The 18828-nt window shown below is 48.1% G+C and overlaps 2 protein-coding genes across 6 annotated transcripts in view; one reads left to right on the top strand and one right to left on the bottom strand.

The window, feature by feature from the left end:
• Positions 1–129: 129 nt before the first annotated feature.
• On the top strand, positions 130–18669 carry RARS1 (arginyl-tRNA synthetase 1). Of its 3 annotated transcripts, XM_074883230.1 has the most exons (16): positions 130–196; positions 2051–2150; positions 5830–5964; positions 6478–6666; positions 10369–10480; positions 11494–11594; positions 12063–12184; positions 12469–12589; positions 12887–13016; positions 13358–13462; positions 14375–14553; positions 15096–15205; positions 15909–16014; positions 17068–17240; positions 17902–18149; positions 18518–18669. In XM_074883230.1, exons 4-16 carry the CDS (start codon positions 6514–6516, stop codon positions 18625–18627), a joined length of 1770 nt encoding a protein of 589 aa, XP_074739331.1. In that variant the 5' UTR covers positions 130–196; positions 2051–2150; positions 5830–5964; positions 6478–6513; the 3' UTR covers positions 18628–18669. The 3 variants fall into 3 exon arrangements, with proteins under 3 accessions (XP_074739331.1, XP_074739330.1, XP_074739332.1); XM_074883229.1 differs by lacking the exon at positions 2051–2150 and having other exon boundaries at positions 134–196; XM_074883231.1 differs by lacking the exons at positions 130–196; positions 2051–2150 and adding an exon at positions 2656–2833.
• Positions 1411–18828, bottom strand: part of LOC141949526 (rho GTPase-activating protein 7-like) — a 71747-nt gene continuing 54329 nt past the window's right edge. For 2 of the 3 annotated variants that reach the window (XM_074883223.1, XM_074883226.1), the window contains exon 12: positions 18505–18634. The gene's annotated coding sequence lies outside the window, so the exon portion shown is untranslated. Of the gene's footprint in view, positions 1508–18504; positions 18635–18828 lie in introns of those variants that run through there. The other variant, XM_074883224.1, reaches the window with a different exon arrangement.

The raw sequence follows: 18828 nt of genomic DNA, 5'->3' as shown, positions 1-18828 counted from the left end.
CCCCGCCGCCGCCCGTGCCGCCGTGACGTCAGACGCAGGGCGTTGCCGGGCCCTCCCCGCCGCGCGGGGGCGCTGCCGCCGCGCTCGAGCCGCTTCACTCCCTGCGCCTTCCGCTTCCTGTCGCGCCACTTCCGCTTCCGGCCGCCCGAGGATGGAGGCGCGCGTGGCGCAGTCCGCAGCTCGGCTGGCGCGGCAGGTGCGGGCGGGGCCGGGGCGGGGGAGCGCGGCAGCGCCCGGCCGGGGCCACCCGCGGTCGGCCAGGTCCCGCCGCCTCCCTGGCGGCACCGGCTCCCAGGCGGGACCGGCTCCGTGCAGGCCGCCCCGCCCGGAGACAGAGCGGGGCCTGGCGGCACGGCCCCGAGGCCCGTGTCGGGGGAGGCGGTGAGGGTCCCGGGGCTTTCTGGGGAGCGCCGGTGGCGGGCGAGCCCGCCGGGCAGACGAGTGCCGCCCCGCGCGGCCCGGGGAGGCCGCCCGGGCTACCGCCGCCGGGAAACCTCGACCGTGCCTGGAGCCCGAGGAGGGTCTGTGGGCAGAGCGGGGCCCCCGCCGCGCCTCGGGGGTGCAGGGGGGCGGAAGGCTGGGCCGGGGCGGAAAGGCAGGCAGGGGCTGAACACCTTCCTCAGTTCCCTTCATTTCTCTCCCGTTCCTGAGACCCTGTGTCACGAGGTCAGGGGGTGTGGTTCTGCTCATGGCACTTTTCGGGGAGGGTGAGGGTTCAAGATGAAGTTCTGCAAAAAACTTTTCAAAAAAAAGCAACAGTAAGCTGTCAGACGCGGTTTTGTGTGTTACCGCCCCAGTGCTTTGCGCTGTTACTTCAGCGGGCTGCTCGCAGGGGTGGCCGTGCGAGGATGGCCCTGCTGCCAGGCCCGGCGACGGGCGGGAGCGATCCTGCCCTCGGGAGCGGCAGCGCCGGGTCCTGGGAGCCCGGAGCAGCCAGGGCAGCCCTCTCAGGACCTCCTGGAGGGCAGGTATGCTAATGGCAGTCCTGGCTTCCTCGCACAGCGTTATTGCAACTTATAAGGTGCTTTGGGTTGGGAAAGAAGATGGTGACAACCCTTTCCCTTTTCAGTAACTGTAATAATAATTTTAAAAATTTAAATTGGACTGCCGGGCCTATCTAGGCCAATGGCTGATATTGACAGTAGAGGCAGCTTCAGGAAAACTTCAAATCCTACAGGTTAATTTCTCATATAGTGCCCCAAGAGCATGTAACTGAGAGATTCTGGACATTTAGCTTGTGGGTTTTTGCCTACCATACACATGTGTTCTTAAGCAACTTTTCAGTATGTTTTCCACTTGCCATTCAAATATACAGTAGGTACTGTCATCAAATACTCAGTTAATAAATCTGTCTGTTGAATCTCTTCAACTCCTTTTCGCCTTTGTTTTTTGCGTTTCTCCTTCGTAGCTGCTAGGAGAGGAAGGGCATCTCGGGTATTCTGGCAAGGTGGTTCTCCTTTTGTCATCACTGCTATCTGGTCTTTAGTCCATAAACAAATCCCAGTCACTCTGAAGCAAAGCAAGAGGGACAGTGTTCAGCTTTTTAACTCCAGGAGGCTGAAGGCAGCCGTGTGGAATTACTGAACCTGAGTCTCTCTGTGGCCTCACTCCCAGCCACGTGCTCCCTGGTACCAGCTCCAGCACACCCTGGAGCCCATGGTGAGCTGGCCCACGGGAATCCGTAGCTTTGTAGGAGAGTAATCCAACAAGGAGCAAAGAGTGTGTGCAGAGTTACTGCACTGAGCCAACTCAGCAAAGGCTTGGCAGAGTAGTAGCAGAGATGAAACCATACAAGAGGCAGGAAGGAGGGGAGGGAAGAGAAGTGCTGTGACCCCTTTGCCATGCTTTCTCGGGCCATTTTCTCTCTTTTTTTTTTTTTTTTTAAATATGATGGAGAAAAGCTCTATCACATTAAAGCATAGAGACAGAAGCTTATGCAAGTTTCATGTTAGTTCAGTGGGGTCTTTGGAAGATGTTCTTATGTGCTAAGGGAAAATGTAAGGATGATTTTGGTCCTATTGAAAAAGCTATAGTTTTCTTGTATTCACAGGTGAGGGGAAGATTTCTAGTACTCAGCTGACCAAAGAGCCTTTGGAGATTTCAGCATGGCCTCATGTAATTCCCGCAGCTTCTCATGAGGTGGTCATCAGGTATGACCCTTTACTGACAAGTTGTGATACGTCCAGGGCTGTGCAGGTGGATAATCCAGGGGGTGACACTTTATGTCCTGAACAGCAGCTTTTTCCTTCCTTCTCTGTTACATTTTGTAGATCAGAGGTGTATTGGCGATGCCTCCCTTCCTGACTTGGATGGTACTGTGAGAAGAGTTGTAAGGGGCATCTGTAGTTGAATGTAGTAGTTCGTTTTTCCAAAAGAATGTAGAATTTATAATATCCCTTTAATAATATCTAGCATTCATAGATTATTTGCTAGAGAATTAGCTTTATCACGGGTTGCTGTGTTAAGAGGTATTTATAACCTGCGAACATCTAAAGACCTTTTTCTGAGTGAGCTCTGCAACATGGTTATGGGTTTGGGGATCATAGAATCAGCATATCTCAAGTTGGAAGGGACCCATAAGGACCATCAAGTTCAGCTCCCTGCTCCTCACAGGACTCCCTAAAACTAAACCATATGACTAAGAGCATTGTCCAGACGCTCCTTGAACTCTGCCAGGCTTGGTGCCATGACCACTTCCCTGGGGAGCCTGTTCCAGTGACCAACCACCTTCTCAGTGAGGAGCCTTTTCCTGATGTCCAACCTGAACTTGCCCTGACACAGCCTCATTCCATTTCCTCGTGTCCTGTTGCTGGTCACCAGAGAGAGGAGGGTGGTGAGTGGCATTCCGCTCCCGACTGGCTGGTGAACCAGGCATCGCCGTGTCCAGTTTTGGAGCTGTTAGCTGTACTCAGCTGTGCGGCTGTCCCAGCCCAGCTGTTGTGATCTTAACCCCATCGATTCTGGAACTCGGTGTAATCATTGCTGAGTTCAGGCTTTTCTGCTGGGTGGTTTTGAATGAAAAGTTCATTTCAGCATCTGTATTAGCTGTTGATGAGCACAAAAAGGGAGACTTAAGTGGCAGCAACTGTATTGGAGTGGGCAGGTAGGCCACCGTGGTGAAACCTTTTGCTTTCAGTTCACACTCAAGTAACATAAGGGCTGCTACTGAAACTTTATGAAGAAGAGAAGCACAAAACATGACAGGAAAATGTGACGGTCTGGGGTGACGCGTTGGACTTGGTCAAATCTGAAATGGGGCCAGCCTGAGTGCCTCCTGTCTGCAGGTGTCTGTCCTGTGAGTTTGGTGCAGTCATGGGAAAGAAGTAGATGTAGATGAAACTTACTGAACTGTGGCACTGGTTTAGAGTTTTTTTACCTCCTGGCCAAAGCCAAGCGATTAGGATACTAATTGGCATCCTGTATTTGTGTGGGAAACGTTGTTCGGGCCAGATGTCTGCCCCAGGGGTCGGTGATTCCTGAGGACCCTTGTTCGGGGTTCTGGCCACACACGTGGATAAACCTCTTTCCCCTCTTGTAGTCTGGGAAAGAAGCTCCAGTAAGATACTGGTCATCTCACCTCCTGCAAGTCTTAACTTGGGTGACCAGAGGCATTTGTAAATATGGAAGAAAATCCACATTGAATTTCTGTTCTGAAAAGCTTGCCAATGCTATAGCTATAGCAGGAGGATTACATGTGAGCTGCTTGTTGGCTTGGGTATGTAGTGATTTTCATTTCAAAAGCAGAATGCAAATTTCTGGATCTGCACAATGTTTGTTCTCAGTGCAAAACTCTCCTAAGGGTCTGGCTAACCTGTTCTGAAGCTGGTGACTTTGCTAGAGAGAAGGTAATACTGGCTGGACACAGAATTTACAGATAATGTGATATTAAGAGTAGAAGATATCTTTGTGCTTTTCTTAAAGCACATTCTAGGGTTGGGGAGGATGAGTTACACGTGTCACTGCTCCAGTGTTCCTTTAAGTCAGTTTGTAGCAATAACGGTTACTTAAATTTACAGTGAAACAACTGTAAAACAATGCAATGAAATCTCTTGCACTATTTTAAACTTGAAGTTGAGTCTGAAAATTTTTTAAGTGGGTCTGTAAGTTATATGAAATGCTACCAGGTCAGGCCAGTAAGAAAAGTTGAAAATAAAATATATTTTCTTTGGTTGTATGGGGGAAGGTATGTATATGTATGTGAGAGAAAAACAGTCTGATTTGAGGGGGGGTCTGCCTTGGGTTAAAAAAAGAAGTAATAGGCTGCAAAAAGAAAAGCTGCAGTAGACTGTTTGAAGTGAGTTATTTTTGAGATACTGCTGTGCTGTTGGGTGATTTTAGCTGGCTAAATGCCAAACCAGAGATTTTGTTGGATAAGGGCTTTTTTTTTTCCCCCCTCAAAGTCCTGTTTCTTCACATCTGAATCTGCAGGAAGCATCCTCTGTAGCAGAGGAGACCTTGAGGCTGCGAAAGAAGCGTGCTGGAAGCTGAAACACAAATGAAGCATGAACTCAAAAGCACTGATTTTCAGTTTGGTCCACAAATAGGTCAATCTTAAGATTGTTTTGGCTCAGCTTAGGTTTTGTGAGCATCTGCAGTTAGTTATAGTGGTATCTGTGGGAGCTGTTGTTCTGGTGGATGTATAAGACCAGAAGATTTGATGGTCCGATTTTTTACCTTAATTAAATGTTCTGATTGTTTCAAGAGCAATGAAGTAAATGAGCCCTTTCTGATAAGGTTTGGTGTATTTGACTACAATAATAGCTTGATCTGCCTGCTGCTGTGGGAGTTCTGGTAGAGGAGAGCCTGAGTGAGACAGGTGAGGGCCTGGTGAGCGAGGGTGGGGAGTGCTTGCTGCCTCTTCTAGCTGCCTCTCCCTCTGTAGTGGCATTGAGTCGCTTAAATTTTCAGTAGCCTCCAGATTTATATTTGTGAGCCAGGTTTGTGGCGGATGGGCACAAAGCCTGTTACGGGGGAGGACAAGAGATGGACAACAGAGCTGAAGTTTCAGCTATTTGGTTTCAGCTATTTGGTTTCTTTAGGGGATAGGGTGAGGAAAACTACTGCTCCTTGCAGCAGCTCCCAACCCACGGGTAAAGACTGCCTGTTGAAGCATTTGCGTGTGTCCCGGGCTGTGAAGTTTGGAAGGGCATGGGGAAGCACGGGGAAGTTTGTTTATTTGGAGCACAGAGGTCCACCTGAAATTCCTGATTGCTCCTGAATGCCTTATGTCAGTTTTAAGGGAGAAGCCACGTGGCAGGTAGGGGAGGAAAGGTTGTGTGGCGAGGTGGAAGTGAGTGCACGCTGGAGAAACAGCCCTGTGAATTCCCCCGCGGAGCAGCATGCTGTACGTCTTGGCATTCCTGTGTCCAGTTGGTGTTTGAGCTCACTGGGGTTGCGTGAGTGATTCTGGTTTCATCCTCTAGAACAGAAACTGTGGCGTATGAGATAGTGAAACTGGATGAAGGAGGCTTTAGGGAATTTTGGGTCGAATCATTTGACATCTTTATTAGATTAAAAAAAGCTGGAGAAAGTACTTATTTTGGGAATATGTTTTATTAGCGTGACCTGTTGCCTTTCTTGCACTTCTGTCTTGATATTAGTGAGATTTATTATCTCACTGACTTTTTTTTAAGAATGTTTCAGAATCCCTGTTTTTGACAGAAATAGAAACCACCTTTAAACATGAATTATTTGGAGTTGTTCAACTTACATGTCATTGCTGTTACCTTTATGAGGCAAAACTAGAACTGTATCTGAGATCTTGCAGCTCCTCACCTTCTGTCCCCCCACTCCAGGAATTTCTGTGTGACAATTTAATTTGCTTTTCAGGAAAACGAGATCAAGTTGTTAACTGCAGAAATTGAGCGTCTGAAGAACTTTGGATGCTTGGGAGTCTCCCCGAGTTTGGAAGGGTTGCGAGACGAAAACGCAAAACTTAAGTATCGGTTAAATTTCCTTCAAAAGGTAAGGGAATAAAGAATTAATGCTGTAGCATGTGGTTTTTGTCCTCATTAAGACAAGCTAAATAAATGATGTCAGTTTATTACAGCTAGTGATGTGTGACAGTGTGCTCACTCTGCATTCTGACGCCTTAATTGTTGGTGGCACATCAGATATTTCTTGGTTCCTTAAACAGAAATCTGCTTTATGAAAAATGTCAGTAGGTCAATAGGCCCACACCATCAAGTCTTGGCTAGTCATGTAACAGGCAGCCCAGCGAAGTTCTCTACCAGGATCATGGACAAAGATGTGAGAAGTAATGCAGCCCTGCATGCAGGGGAAGTGTTTGTGCTGGAAGGTTCAAAGGGAGAAGCAGCTCTTGAATTACGTGGGTTTTATGTTGTGTATGTTTCTCCTGTGCCTTGAGGTGTCAGCCAAATCTGTGAGCCATGCTTTCCCAGGCAGCCAAGGAAAAAAGTGGGATGTAACGGCTCCTCAGATGTTGTGAATTTAACCTTCTGGATTTTGTTTTTTCAGAGCCTTCAAGAGGAAAGAAGTAAAACAGCAAAAAGCATGATTAATATCAACAGCTGTCTTCAGGAGATCTTTGGAGCTGCTATTCAGGCTGCCTACCCAGATTTAGAAAACCCTCCGCTAGTGGTGACGCCAAGTCAGCAGCCCAAATTCGGGGATTACCAGTGTAACAGCGCCATGGGCATAACACAGGTAAATCTGAGTGATCTTACAAAGAGAAGAAAAAATGGGGATGTTGTCTGTTGGAACCTAAGTGATAGACAGCACAGTAAGCGTTGCGGTATTGGACCTGTTTCAGGCTTGTTGCAGGCCTCGAATGAGAATTCAGTGAGTTTCTAGCAGCATTTTAGGGGAAGTATTGACCTTCACAAAGTAGACCTTTAAATCTCTGTTTAGATGAGTGGTCTGAGAGAGTTATATGTGTGTCACACAGAAAAACTGCTCAGTTCATGGGATCTAAATCAAATCAGGATTTAAGTGCTGCATTGATTTACTAATGATGTGCAATTAACTACCAATTAGTGAGATACATGTTTGGAACCAATATCAGCAAAGCAATAAATCACAATTCTGGACAGTTACAAAACATTGATAAGCATTTACAAGTCTCTAAACGTTCTTTGGTAACACCAGGAAAATATAATGTCCCCACACATCTGCACAGAGTTATGAGCACACCCGTCCCCTTCTCGCGGGGCCAGGGGGTTACAGACGCGCGCCCCGTCTCCAGGAGCGTGGGTTCCCCTCATTGCACACACCTCCTGTAGGTCTGGGTGCTGCGGCTTCCTACCACCCAGCAACACACATGGCAGCAGGGGGGCCCAGGGGGGCGTGGGTCCCCACGTGCTGCACCCAGAGCTGCCCCCCACGGGCTCCGGCGCCGGCCGCTCATGGCACCTGATGGCGTGGTCGCTGTTGGGCTGCACAGAGGCTGCGGTGTGCCTGAAGCACCTTCTCACAGTGTCCAACCAGGTGTAGGCTGCTGCTCAGGCACCGTCCTTACTGCTCTAGCTGACTCCTTTGTTGCAGAAGTCTCTTGTTAATTCCCTGGTTACAACTGGATTTGTCTGACTGTTCCTTTAACTATTTTCCGTTTTGTGACAAATGCTCTTTCAGACGGATTTGAGTGTGCTATTCCACACACTTTTTGTGCACGTGTTCCTATCTTACTGGCTGTTGTTACCCGAGCATTTGCTGAGGATTGGCTGTGTGGGCATCCCCACATCTGTGGTTGGTGGCATCTATATTTTCTTTTAACTGAGCAAAAGGCAGGAAACATGGGGTTTTTTGTTACGGTATTCTGATCTTGGAGGTTTTCAGGCAACTGTAAAAATGGTTCCACTTTACAGAACACCCGTTAAGTGTGTGCAGAGGAAGAAGTGGTGGTTTTTTAGCCTGGCTAGTATCAAAAGTAACTTTAAAAATTGTGACATTTCTGCTTTCTGGAAGATAGTTGGCCAAAGAGAACCCAAACAGAGTAAGAAACACTTCAGGAGATGCTCAGTGTGCTGGGATTGTGCTGAAGTAAAACCAGGAGGTGGGGGAGAAGGAAGGTAGTGCTTTCTAGCTGAGGTGCTAAAGCACCCAAACTTTGAATGCATTGATGCCTCTGAGTGAATAGATAGACTCTTTGTGCTTACAGATCTTTCATTTTGCAATCTTAACAGAAGCAAGTTTTTTAAAGTGTTCCGTTGTCAATTCACCTTTATTAATTTATTAGACTGGTAATTTTGATATCGAACTTGCATCGACATGCGTGGAATTCAGCTCTGCTAGGTTGTCATCTGCAGCCACTCTGTCTGTTGTCCTGCCGCAGTGGGTTTGGCTCCCAGGCAGCATCGATACGTGCCAGCCAGCAGGCTCGTGGTCTGAAGTGCCAAGGCGGAAACAGCCCGCACAAATACGTGTCATCTTCCCTTGGTCTTGTTAGCATATTGTGACTGGGCTCCAGCCAGAAGAGCACCCTGGGTGACTGCACTGACATGGGCTTTCAGAGCTTTGCCATTTTTTTGACCGCTGCTTTACCCCAATTAAGTTGCGGTTGGGATTCTCGAGCAGTCCTGGCTTCTCAGTGTCAACGTTGTTCGCATAACTCAGTGTCTGAACAGTCTCCTTCAAGCCAGGGTTTCAAGTTCCAGATTGCCAGCTGTACTGGTGAATAAGGGTTCCTAGTACTGGGCTTGGCTACAGAGTTTGTTCCCTGGAAAGGCATGCCATGTAAGCTGGGCCTGAGCCTGGCAATGCTCACACATGCAGCACACTCAGGGCGGATCAGCATAGCAGGGCCAGGGGATGCAGTGCAGTGGTGTCCCTCTGAGAGCAGCAGGTTATGTACTTCTGCCGGCCAAAGTTTTAGGCCCTTGACTGCAGTGCATGTCTCCCCGTAGAGCCTTGCTCCCCCGGGGTGTCCCCTGCACAGAGGTGGAACACCGGTCACCACGACTGCCAGGCAGGCAGCACTAGTACGTGCCAGGCAGCAACCTCTCCCTGCAGTGCGCCGATGTGGAAACAGCCTGCACAAATGCATATTGTTTTCCTGGGAGCTCGTTAGCATACTGATGCCTGGGGTTTGAGCCGGGAGCTCTGCTTGCTCCTTAGAGTAACAGGAGTATGGTGACTGTTTCTGGAATGATTCAGGTAACACGCCGGTAGTCTGGTATAACATGTCTGTAATCTTGTTTTGCACTTTGAGTGGCATTAAAGGCTACAGAGGTTTTCTTTTCTTGCTCATTCTAAGCCTTTACCATCTTGTACGGATCCTTTTATGATCAACTGGATGACAGGTTAAACAGGAAGCTGAAACTTAAGTAGAAGTCACATTTTGCAGCAGACTGCAGGTTAGCAAATACAAGCAGTAGTGAGTGTAAATTCTGAGTTGACAAAGAGGTACGTGCTGTTTGTGGCCTTGATGGGAGTGAGGTGATAGATTATTTTCAAACACATCACAGTAAGAACAAAAAATCATGTGCTCAGAAACAAATAGTTGTGGTAATTTTATACAGTGTGAATGTACTGTTCTGCAAAGGGGAGGTTGGCCTTGCTCACAGAGTCCTCCTGAAGAGTGCTTTTGTAAGATTTGCTAAAAGCTGTGTGAGAAGATGCTTTGGGAATGGACAGAGAAATTGTGGAATTGGACTAGGTGATCGTTGAAGGTCCCTTCCAACCCAAACCATTCTGATGCTATCATTCATAAACTTGCATTGTATTATTTGAGTTCCTCACAGTGGGCCATTTATGTCTGGAGGGAAAAGGAAAGCTACTTTACCAGCAGTTTTTCTGATGCTCTTTGAAGAAAATTTGGCAATGTTAAGATTATCTTTTGTTGCTTGAATTGTTGGATTTTATTTATTTATTAAGTTTGAGTCTTAAGGTAGAACTGAAGGCCATTTGCTTTGGTTGCTTTTAATCATAAATCATCAGACTTGCTCAGAAGCCACACACAACATCTACTGTAGGCACAGTTCAAAACTTCAAATATGAATGCTGGCAGAGCTGAGGATACCTGTGAGACTGATAAACAGGATTTTGAAGAAGTGTGCAGAACTGCCCCAACTATGTCCCTTTTACTAGCTTAGAGAAATACAGATTTGCCAAACTACTTAACAGGTTTTGAAAAATATCCTAGAAGATTTTCTTCTGATACGGGGACTACTCTTTGATTGCCTTTAGCAGAAGGGAGTGAACGTGTTGGGTCTAGTTAGACTTCTGCTATGTAGAGAGAGCTGATCTAATCTGTAAAGTTTCCTAGAGGTGTTTTTCTTTCTGTATGTCTCTGCATTATGAAGCTAAAGGATCATGAAGATCTTTCCATGCCACAGTATCTATACTTTCTGTTTCAATCTGTGGTATGTTTTGGAGGATTGAATTTTACTTTATCTTCTTGTTGTGTTTCAGATACTGCTCAAAACCAAGGAACAGAAGGTTAGCCCAAGAGAAATCGCTGAGAAAATATCAAAAAATATTCCTGCCAATGAATGCATTGAGAAGATTGAAATTGCTGGTCCTGGTAAGATAGTTTCATGTGACACACTTTGTATGTTTTAAAGCTGATAGAGTGATTTTATACTGGATGGTGATGAGGGAAGCTGAGTTGGGTTCAACTATTTTGTGATTTAAAACTGCAGTTACAGGGTGAATTAGCTGCTTCTCTCTTGGTGAGCTTTGAAGCCCTCAGATTGTTCAGCAGCAGAAAATCTACCTCTACATTAGAATTAGCAAGTGCAACCCTGAGCCCTTTAATTAGTAATTTTTCCTCTGATCCTTAAGGGACCAGCTTTTCCTCTTTGAATACTGGTGGTGGATATCAAGCCACAATCATGAAATCACACCAAAAATCGATACGCCCTTCTTGCTGTTGCTTGCACGGTGAGGAGACCTTGTCCTCTCAGCACTGAGATGCTGGAGTAGCATGGAGGTTATTAATTGCTGCATCTGTTTTGTCCCGGTGACCCAGGAAGAAATACAAGGGCTCATATTCCTTAGGGCTTCAGCATAAACACAAAAATCACATGGCACAGTCTTCGAGTGCTTGGGCAGAAGCTCGTTCATTAGTTCTGTGAAGCAGGAGAAGTAAAACAGTGTCATCCCACAAGCATGGATTATCCCAAGTGAAACTATATGTTTTAGGATATTAATTTTTAAAAAGGAGACAAAGCAGGATTTGGGTTTGCATTCTGCAACCCTGGCAAGATTATTTATTTTCTCATAAAAATAGGTTTTCATAAATTCACCTGAGTGACAGTGTGCCAGGAGTTACATCAGTGGACTAGCTTGCACATCTAACTCCTCAGTAAAGGCTACAGTGGTGTAAAACAGACTCCTGTAATTGGGGAACAGAAATTGTCTTTTAGTGATGGCTTTGTTGACCTGTTGCTGAAAAATTTTTTTGTTTTGTCAAGCTAACTTCATATGCTCTTGTCCTTGGTGTGAGGAAACAGAAATCCAAGGGGGAAGGAAACAAAAAGTGGTTTGAGGCACTTCTGCAGCCCCAGCGCTCATTGCTGGTTTTCTCCTCTAAAGGTTTTATCAACGTCCACTTGAGAAAGGATTTTGTGTCAAAGCAGCTGAGCAGTTTGTTGATGAATGGAGTTCAACCACCAGCTGTTGGCAAAAGGAAAAAGGTACGGCATAAGCGCATGGGCATCCTGCTCCCACATAGATGAAATGTGCTGGGCTGCAGGTGGCTTTGGAATGCCCCCGGAGTGATCTGGTGAGCAGACGCCCGTGTCACCTGGGTGTAGAGCAGGTGTGAGTGGGCTGGGGTGGCGGGGCAGGGCGCCTGTCCCCGGTGTGCTCTCTGGTGGGAGGGACAGGGCTCCCCGGGGACAGCGCGCTGTGCCACGGTCAGTCTGGGAGCACTCCCTGACACGCTGCTGGGCGGGTGCAGCAGAGCCCCGGGCTGGAAGCCTGCTCTGGAGTCCCTGCTGGGCCTTCTCTGCTGCTGTGTGCTTTTGGCAGCAAAGGGCGTGAGGGTCAGCGAGGCAGAGCCTTGTTCCCCCCTGCCCCCCAGCAAAACCCAGACTGAACACCTGAGGTGTGGTAATGACTGCCGCCTTTTATTCATTTTTTCCTTGGGTACTGCATCTAAGGTGGTGGTGGATTTTTCATCCCCTAACATTGCCAAGGAGATGCATGTTGGCCACCTGCGATCGACTATCATTGGAGAAAGTATGTGCCGACTGTTTGAATTCGCAGGTTATGATGTTTTGAGGTGAGAGTCAATTTTTGGGTGTGGTGGGCTTGTTCGGCTAAATTTGGTCTGTACTGGTTTTTGTTTATAAGCACATAACAAATAATCCTTTATGTGTAGTAGGATACTAAGCTGAGTGAGTGTAGAAGGGTTAGGGACAAGATGGGCAGCAGCTTCATTGCAGTGAAATTCGGGGGGCTTGCCTGGTTTTGGTTTCTGATACTCTTTTAGAATACGTATTTTTTAAATGCATGGATTTTAAAGCTTGTGTTTGAGGAATCATTGTGCTCTTCAATTTCTTCAAGGTTAAACCATTTAGGAGATTGGGGCACCCAGTTTGGAATGCTTATTGCTCACCTCCAAGACAAATTTCCAGATTACTTAACTGTTTCTCCTCCCATTGGGGATCTCCAAGCTTTTTACAAGGTATTTGTAGCAAATAAGTGTGATATTTATGTCAACATCTGAAAAGCAGATTGAGGACCTTTACAAATTGCAGCGTAGTTTTGGAGTGACAAAAGAATTGAATCATTGTTAAGAGATTTTTGCAATAACCTGCCACTGGGTAATGAATTGGGGTATCTGGTATTGAGTTGTCTGCATGGGGCATGATCAGAGGACTTTGCAAGCATGCTGCCTCTCTTTTTGGAGAGCCTGTTAACAAATGTTCGCTTGTTTCGGGGGAGAAGGCGGTCCTTTGTCATGTGGTGTGTTTTACCGTAGGAATCCAAGAGGAGGTTTGACACAGAGGAGGAATTCAAGAAGCGTGCCTACCAATGTGTGGTGCTGCTGCAGAGCAAAAACCCAGACTTCATTAAAGCGTGGGAGCTGATCTGTGACGTGTCGCGGAAAGGTGACTTTGCCAGGTTCAGAAACATGTCTCAGCAGTAGAACGCTGTGGCTTTCACCACCTTTGTGTCTGAGTCCATCCTCTAGTTGTCTTTTAAAAATCACTGCTGCACTGCTGTGAGAACCTTAAAGAAAAGAGCTGATACAACCAAAGTACTGGGCTGTCTGTGGAGGCTTTCAGCTCTATCTTTTGTCTCCTGAGTCTAGTTTAAGTCCTAGTCTGATGTCTTGACCAAAAGATGGAAGATGTCTTTAGAGACTTGCTATGCCCATTGGTAAACGTATGCCACTAATTCCCACTGTGTGCATTTAATGGAAGTATTTTGTTCTGTTTCCCTCCTCAAGAGTTCCAGAAAATCTACAACTGCTTGGACATCACACTCATAGAGAGAGGGGAATCGTTCTACCATGAGATGATGAAAGACATCGTGAAAGAATTTGAAGATAAAGGTGAGGCTTTTGGTCTTGGAGTCTGAAATTCTGCAGCTGTCAGGATGAGCAGGGTAACCTCACTCCTATTCGGTGAGGCTTAGGACTGATATTTGTGAAGTTGCGTGTTCCCCACCCTCTTTTTCTCAGCCATGTTTCCTGAGTGGATCTTTTGTGGCATTTCCTCCCAGAGAAGCATTAGCAGAATTGATTCTTACATGTATCATTCCACAAAGCTTGAATCTTTCTTGCAACACCAAAAGCAGTTTGTCGGTGATATTTGTAGGCAACAGCATGAGGAACTACTGGAATTTTTGTATCCGTAGTAAATAGTCAGGGAAAGACTTCCCAGTCTTAGTGTTGTGACTGTATGAGAACTTGGAGAAATCTCTTTGAAGACAGTGGCATTTTTGGATCATGTTGACTTTGAGGCTGGCAAGAAGCCAAATGGAGTCTCTGGTTTTATGTGTTCCTGTCTGGATTTGGCACTTCTTGAGCCTTACCATCTGAAGTGTTCTGACTAGGCTTATCTCTGAAAGACTTTGTGCTAAGTCCTCACTGCATCTCCGCAGTTTCTGTTGCCTTTAGTGCCATACTTTGTGGTGCTGTTTTTGTGGCTGTAAAGGTGGGTCTGGATGCCAGTGACAGGAGTTTTTAAATCCAATTAGGTCTTTTCTGGTAAGACCAGATCTGTGTAGACCTGCTTCCTTATGCATAGTCTTGAGTTCTGGAAGTGCAGTACAGAATGTGACTTGGTTGGCGAGGGAGTTCTCATTTAGATTTTTTTCATATTTTGAGCCATTAATTATTTGAAAAGTGAGTGCATGGCCTTTTCTTTCTGGTGGCATCTGGGAAGGGAAGTGTTTCTGCCTGTGCTGGCCCACAAACCTCCCTATGCAGTATCACACAGAATGTTTTCCATTGGTTTTCTAGGATTTGTCCAGGTTGATGATGGCCGGAAGATCGTGTTTGTCCCAGGTTTCCCTGTCCCATTGACGATCATGAAATCAGACGGAGGTTACACATATGACACATCTGACTTAGCTGCTCTTAAACACAGGCTGTGTGAAGAGAAGGCTGATATCCTTATTTATGTTGTCGATAGTGGCCAGGTGAGTGTGCCAACCTCTGCTGTCACTGCAGGTACAGATCATCAGAAGGTGTGTTAAATGACGGATGCAACAGTAATGTAGGTAGAACTCTGTAGGGATTTTAGTGCGGTTGGTGCATTTGCTCTTGTCCTTATTGGTGTAATGATGAATCTAGTTTGGTGGCTGGCAGTCTCCACGAAGAACTCCTGGAACCGACTGATTAGGGAGAGACCCAGTTACCACTGGAGGTAGGTGAAGCCTAAATCTCTGTAGATAAGTCTGGAATGAGACTTGTACTGGTTATACTTGGGTCTCTTCTTACCTGAGGAAATGCAAGGTTGTCAGCTCCGTATCTGAGCAGTGATGGGAATTTGCCAGTTGCTGCTTCTGTAAGCCAGGAAAACTCTGAAAGATTGAACTTTCTGAGGTGGAATTTGTCTGTGGAGCTGGAAACATTTTAAGTCTCATTGTGAAAGCAGCATTGTGAAGGAGATAAAGCTGGGAAGAAAACTGTACCTGGAGGAGTGGGTTAAGAACCAGTTGTTGGTATTTGTTCCTTGCAGTCGGTGCATTTACAAACAGTGTTTGCAGCTGGACAGATGATCGGGTGGTATGATCCCAAAGTAACCAGAGTGGCCCATGCTGCGTTCGGAGTGGTGCTGGGAGAAGACAAGTAAGTCTTTGGATGTAGTCTTTCCTCTATATGTGCTCTGAAAAGGATGCTTGAGTGATGCAGAAGGCTTGCTCTTGTTGACAAGTATTTATGTGGCATGCAAAAAAAAAAAAAAGGCACTGCAACCTGTGCTGTTACTTGTAACTGTCATTTAACTGTGTGTCATGGTCCTTGATCCACATAGTCACTGGTGCTGTGGTCAGGGTCCGTCCTGGGCTGGGCTTCTGCTGCCTGGCATTCGGGGAGGGACCCTGGGAATGGCAGGTGAAGTGCAGTGGAAGCTGATGTGAATACTGGGAGGTGGCAGCAGTAAATGCCATGATTTCCATTCTTGTCTGCCTGCCTCGTGGTGGATGGAATAAAAGTTGGGAAAAGAACCTCTGTGTCCTAGTCTGCAAGCCAGGCCTTGCGCTCCAGAGTTGTTCTTGTGTTTCTGTGAAGGCGTGGCTAAACCAGTGTGCTCCAGCAGTCATGTGGCTTTGCTGTAGCTTTGTTGCAAAATTAAAGGTGACTTGCTGGGCTGGGCAGAGGTCTGGCACTGGTATTGTGTCCTGCCTAATGTCTGGAACTGGGACAGTTCTGACTGTTGGAGCCTTCCTGGTCACCCCTCCCGGCCATCCCTTGGGTGTTCTCTGAGATTCCCATGTTTTGTGGGAGTGTTTTGCCTCTTATACAGGTGGTCATTTGGGCTGTGTGTTTTCAGGAAGAAGTTTAAAACTCGTTCAGGGGATACAGTGCGTCTTATAGATCTGCTGGAAGAAGGGCTGAAACGAGCCATGGACAAGCTGAGAGACAAGGAACGGGACAAGGTAGTTGTGACAGATTTCTTAACTTTCCTGAGAACTTCCCAGATCTGTTCACAGCCTTACGGTTTCTGCATTCCGGATGTGAGCTGAGAATATGGCCGTTGCCAAACCGCCCCAGAGATGCCGTGGGTTGTGTACAGAGTCACTGTGGAGAGCTGGGCCTAGCAGGGTACCTGGCCTTGCAGTTACCGTCGGGTCTCGCCGGTGTGATGGTGACAGCGGCGACTCCCCCAGGATGCAGGAGGTGGTGGCAGAATATCAAGTTGCAGCCTTGGCCTGCTGGGCTAGTGGTGGCTGCTGGGGATGGTCGGGGATCTGCCGGGGGCTTTGGCATCAGGCTTCACCTTTTCTCTGGAGGCTGTGGCTGAGTTTGCTGGAAGCCCTTTGCCTAATGAGTTTTCTGTCTGTCTTGGATCCTGATGGCCTGGAGAGAACTGGACAGTGTGGGACATGGAAGGACCAATCTGTCCAAGCACTGTATGAGGCAGAGGAATTGGGAAGTGCAGCTCCTTGGTGCTGTGCAGCATAGAGTGAAAGGTCCCTTTTTAAACAGGAACACGAGGAAGCACATTAGAAAACCACCTTGAAAATCTCCCAGGGGTTCATATGAGTCAGACACACAGTGCTTTGCCATGCCATGCCAGGGCGCAGTTCCACCAGAGAGGGGTTTTATGAGTGTTTGGACTGCCCAAAATGCTCTGTAAGGGTAGGACGGCCAAGTGTTTGATTTGCGTACACAGGGTTTGTAAGGAGCAGGAGCACAGTATGAGTGTCAAACCTGTATGGCCTCGGGGATACAGAAGTCCTGCAGGCCTTCAGGAGTAGAGGGGTCAGCCTTAACCTGGGCAGGGCTGCAGGAGACGTGAGGGGGGGATATGGGGTTTTCTGGTGTCTCGAGGTGGAAAAATGGGTGTGAGCCTTACATGGGTAAAATCCCCTCAGCAGCCTGGGCTTTCCTCTTGAGCCGTGCTGAGTGGCCAGGGCTGCATGCTGTGGTTCGTGATGCCAGTGCAGCATTCTTCCTCTTGACGGTTAACTGTTTCAAAATTGCAACAGGTCCTCACCGCAGAAGAGCTGAAAGCTGCCCAGACATCAGTCGCTTTTGGATGTATTAAATATGCAGATCTCTCCCACAACCGCCTAAACGATTACGTATTCTCCTTTGACAAGATGCTGGATGACCGAGGGAACACAGCTGCATATTTGCTGTATGCCTTCACGCGGATCAGGTAGGTGGAGTGTGCAGGGAGCTGCTTGTAGCTGGTCTCTGATGCTCTCTGCATCTTTATCGCAAAGGGAGATGCGGGGAAAGGGGTGACAGTTGCATCAGTGTTGTTAGGGGTGGTTGGTAAGAGGAGCCAGCCACACTGGTATGTGCCATAGGCAAGAATTTATTTGCCATTGGAAATGGTGTCCTCTGAAGTGGGGCTCCTCTGTGCGACACGCATCCCGGGCTTGTAGCCAGCAGGGAAGGAACTGTGGGAGTTTCTGGTAATTCTGTTAGAGGATTGAGGTGGTGGAGAGGGGTGAGCCTGTGTTCCAGCAGCTGCTCACCCCTGCTGTTGCCATACCCCACACAGCTTTTCCGGCACCCTGAGCCCTGGTTTGCTTGGCAGCATCGGCTGTCCTTGCCAGCGCCTGTGCCCAGCACATCCCTCCCCGCTCCGCTGCAGCGCCTGCTGGATCACCCCAGGGCAGTGTCTCCCGGTGCCTTCCCAGGGCTGATTGCTCTCTTCTGCCCTGGTAACCAGGCCTGGGCAAGCGAAGAGATCAGCGGGTGGCTGGTGCTAGCCCTGAGACAGGCCCGGCAGGTGACCAGCTGCAGGCTGGCCCTGGGGCAGGGCAAGCCGCGGGACCCTCACAAGCAGACTGTGTTTCGGATCATTTCAGGGCCATTGCTCGCCTGGCCAGTATTGATGAGCAGATGCTGCAGAAGGCAGCCAGGGAGGAGGTGCTCATCCTTGACCATGAGAAGGAGTGGAAACTGGGCAAGTGCATCCTGAGGTTCCCTGAGATCCTGCAGAAGATCCTGGATGACTTGCTATTGCACACGCTCTGTGACTACCTTTATGAGCTGGCCACCACCTTCACCGAGTTCTACGACAACTGCTACTGCGTTGAGAAGGACAGGCAGAGTGGTGAGTGTTGGCCATGGGGTGCTGCATGTGCCAGTATCACATACCACAGTACAGGCAATCTGTGGGGTGTTTCACTGTGCTGGGAAGGCTGTTGTCACCCTGCTTGCTGCTGCAGAACCAGTGTTGTTCATCTGGGAGGCCTGTGTCACCATCTGCCTGTGAAGCAGGAGGGTTGAGCCACGAGTTGTGAGCAGCCAGGCACCTGGAAAGAGGGCTGGCCAGTCTACCTGGCCTGGGGAGAACCGGAGAGGGCTCGGTGTGCCCAGCCCCGGGGCCAGGCTGTGGGCGGATGGGCTTCCCCTGGGGAAGGGAAGGCGGTGTTAGTTGTTCTGAGCAGCTGCCTCAGCTCCTGTGTTGGTGTTTTGCAGGCCAGATTGTGAAGGTGAACATGTGGAGGCTGCTGCTGTGCGAAGCCACTGCCACCGTCATGGCCAAAGGGTTCGACATCCTGGGCATCAAGCCTGTGCAGAGGATGTAGCAGTGCCCTGTGGGGTGACAATAAAGGGACTAAACAACTGGAGGTATCTGTGTTTGTTGGGGTGGGGTTGTGGTAAGGGAAGATGCTCTAGGGGAGCCGCACTCCCTTAGGAGAGAAAGGGAGGAAGGAGTGAAAGGGAAGAAGGAAGGAAGGAAAGGAGGCGGGGAGGGAGGAAGGAATGTAAGGAAAGGAGAGAACAGG

This window comes from Strix uralensis, chromosome 14 (assembly GCF_047716275.1).
Source record: "Strix uralensis isolate ZFMK-TIS-50842 chromosome 14, bStrUra1, whole genome shotgun sequence".
NCBI classification, from domain to species: Eukaryota; Metazoa; Chordata; class Aves; order Strigiformes; family Strigidae; genus Strix; species Strix uralensis.
This window is presented reverse-complemented; position numbering and strand designations above follow the sequence as displayed.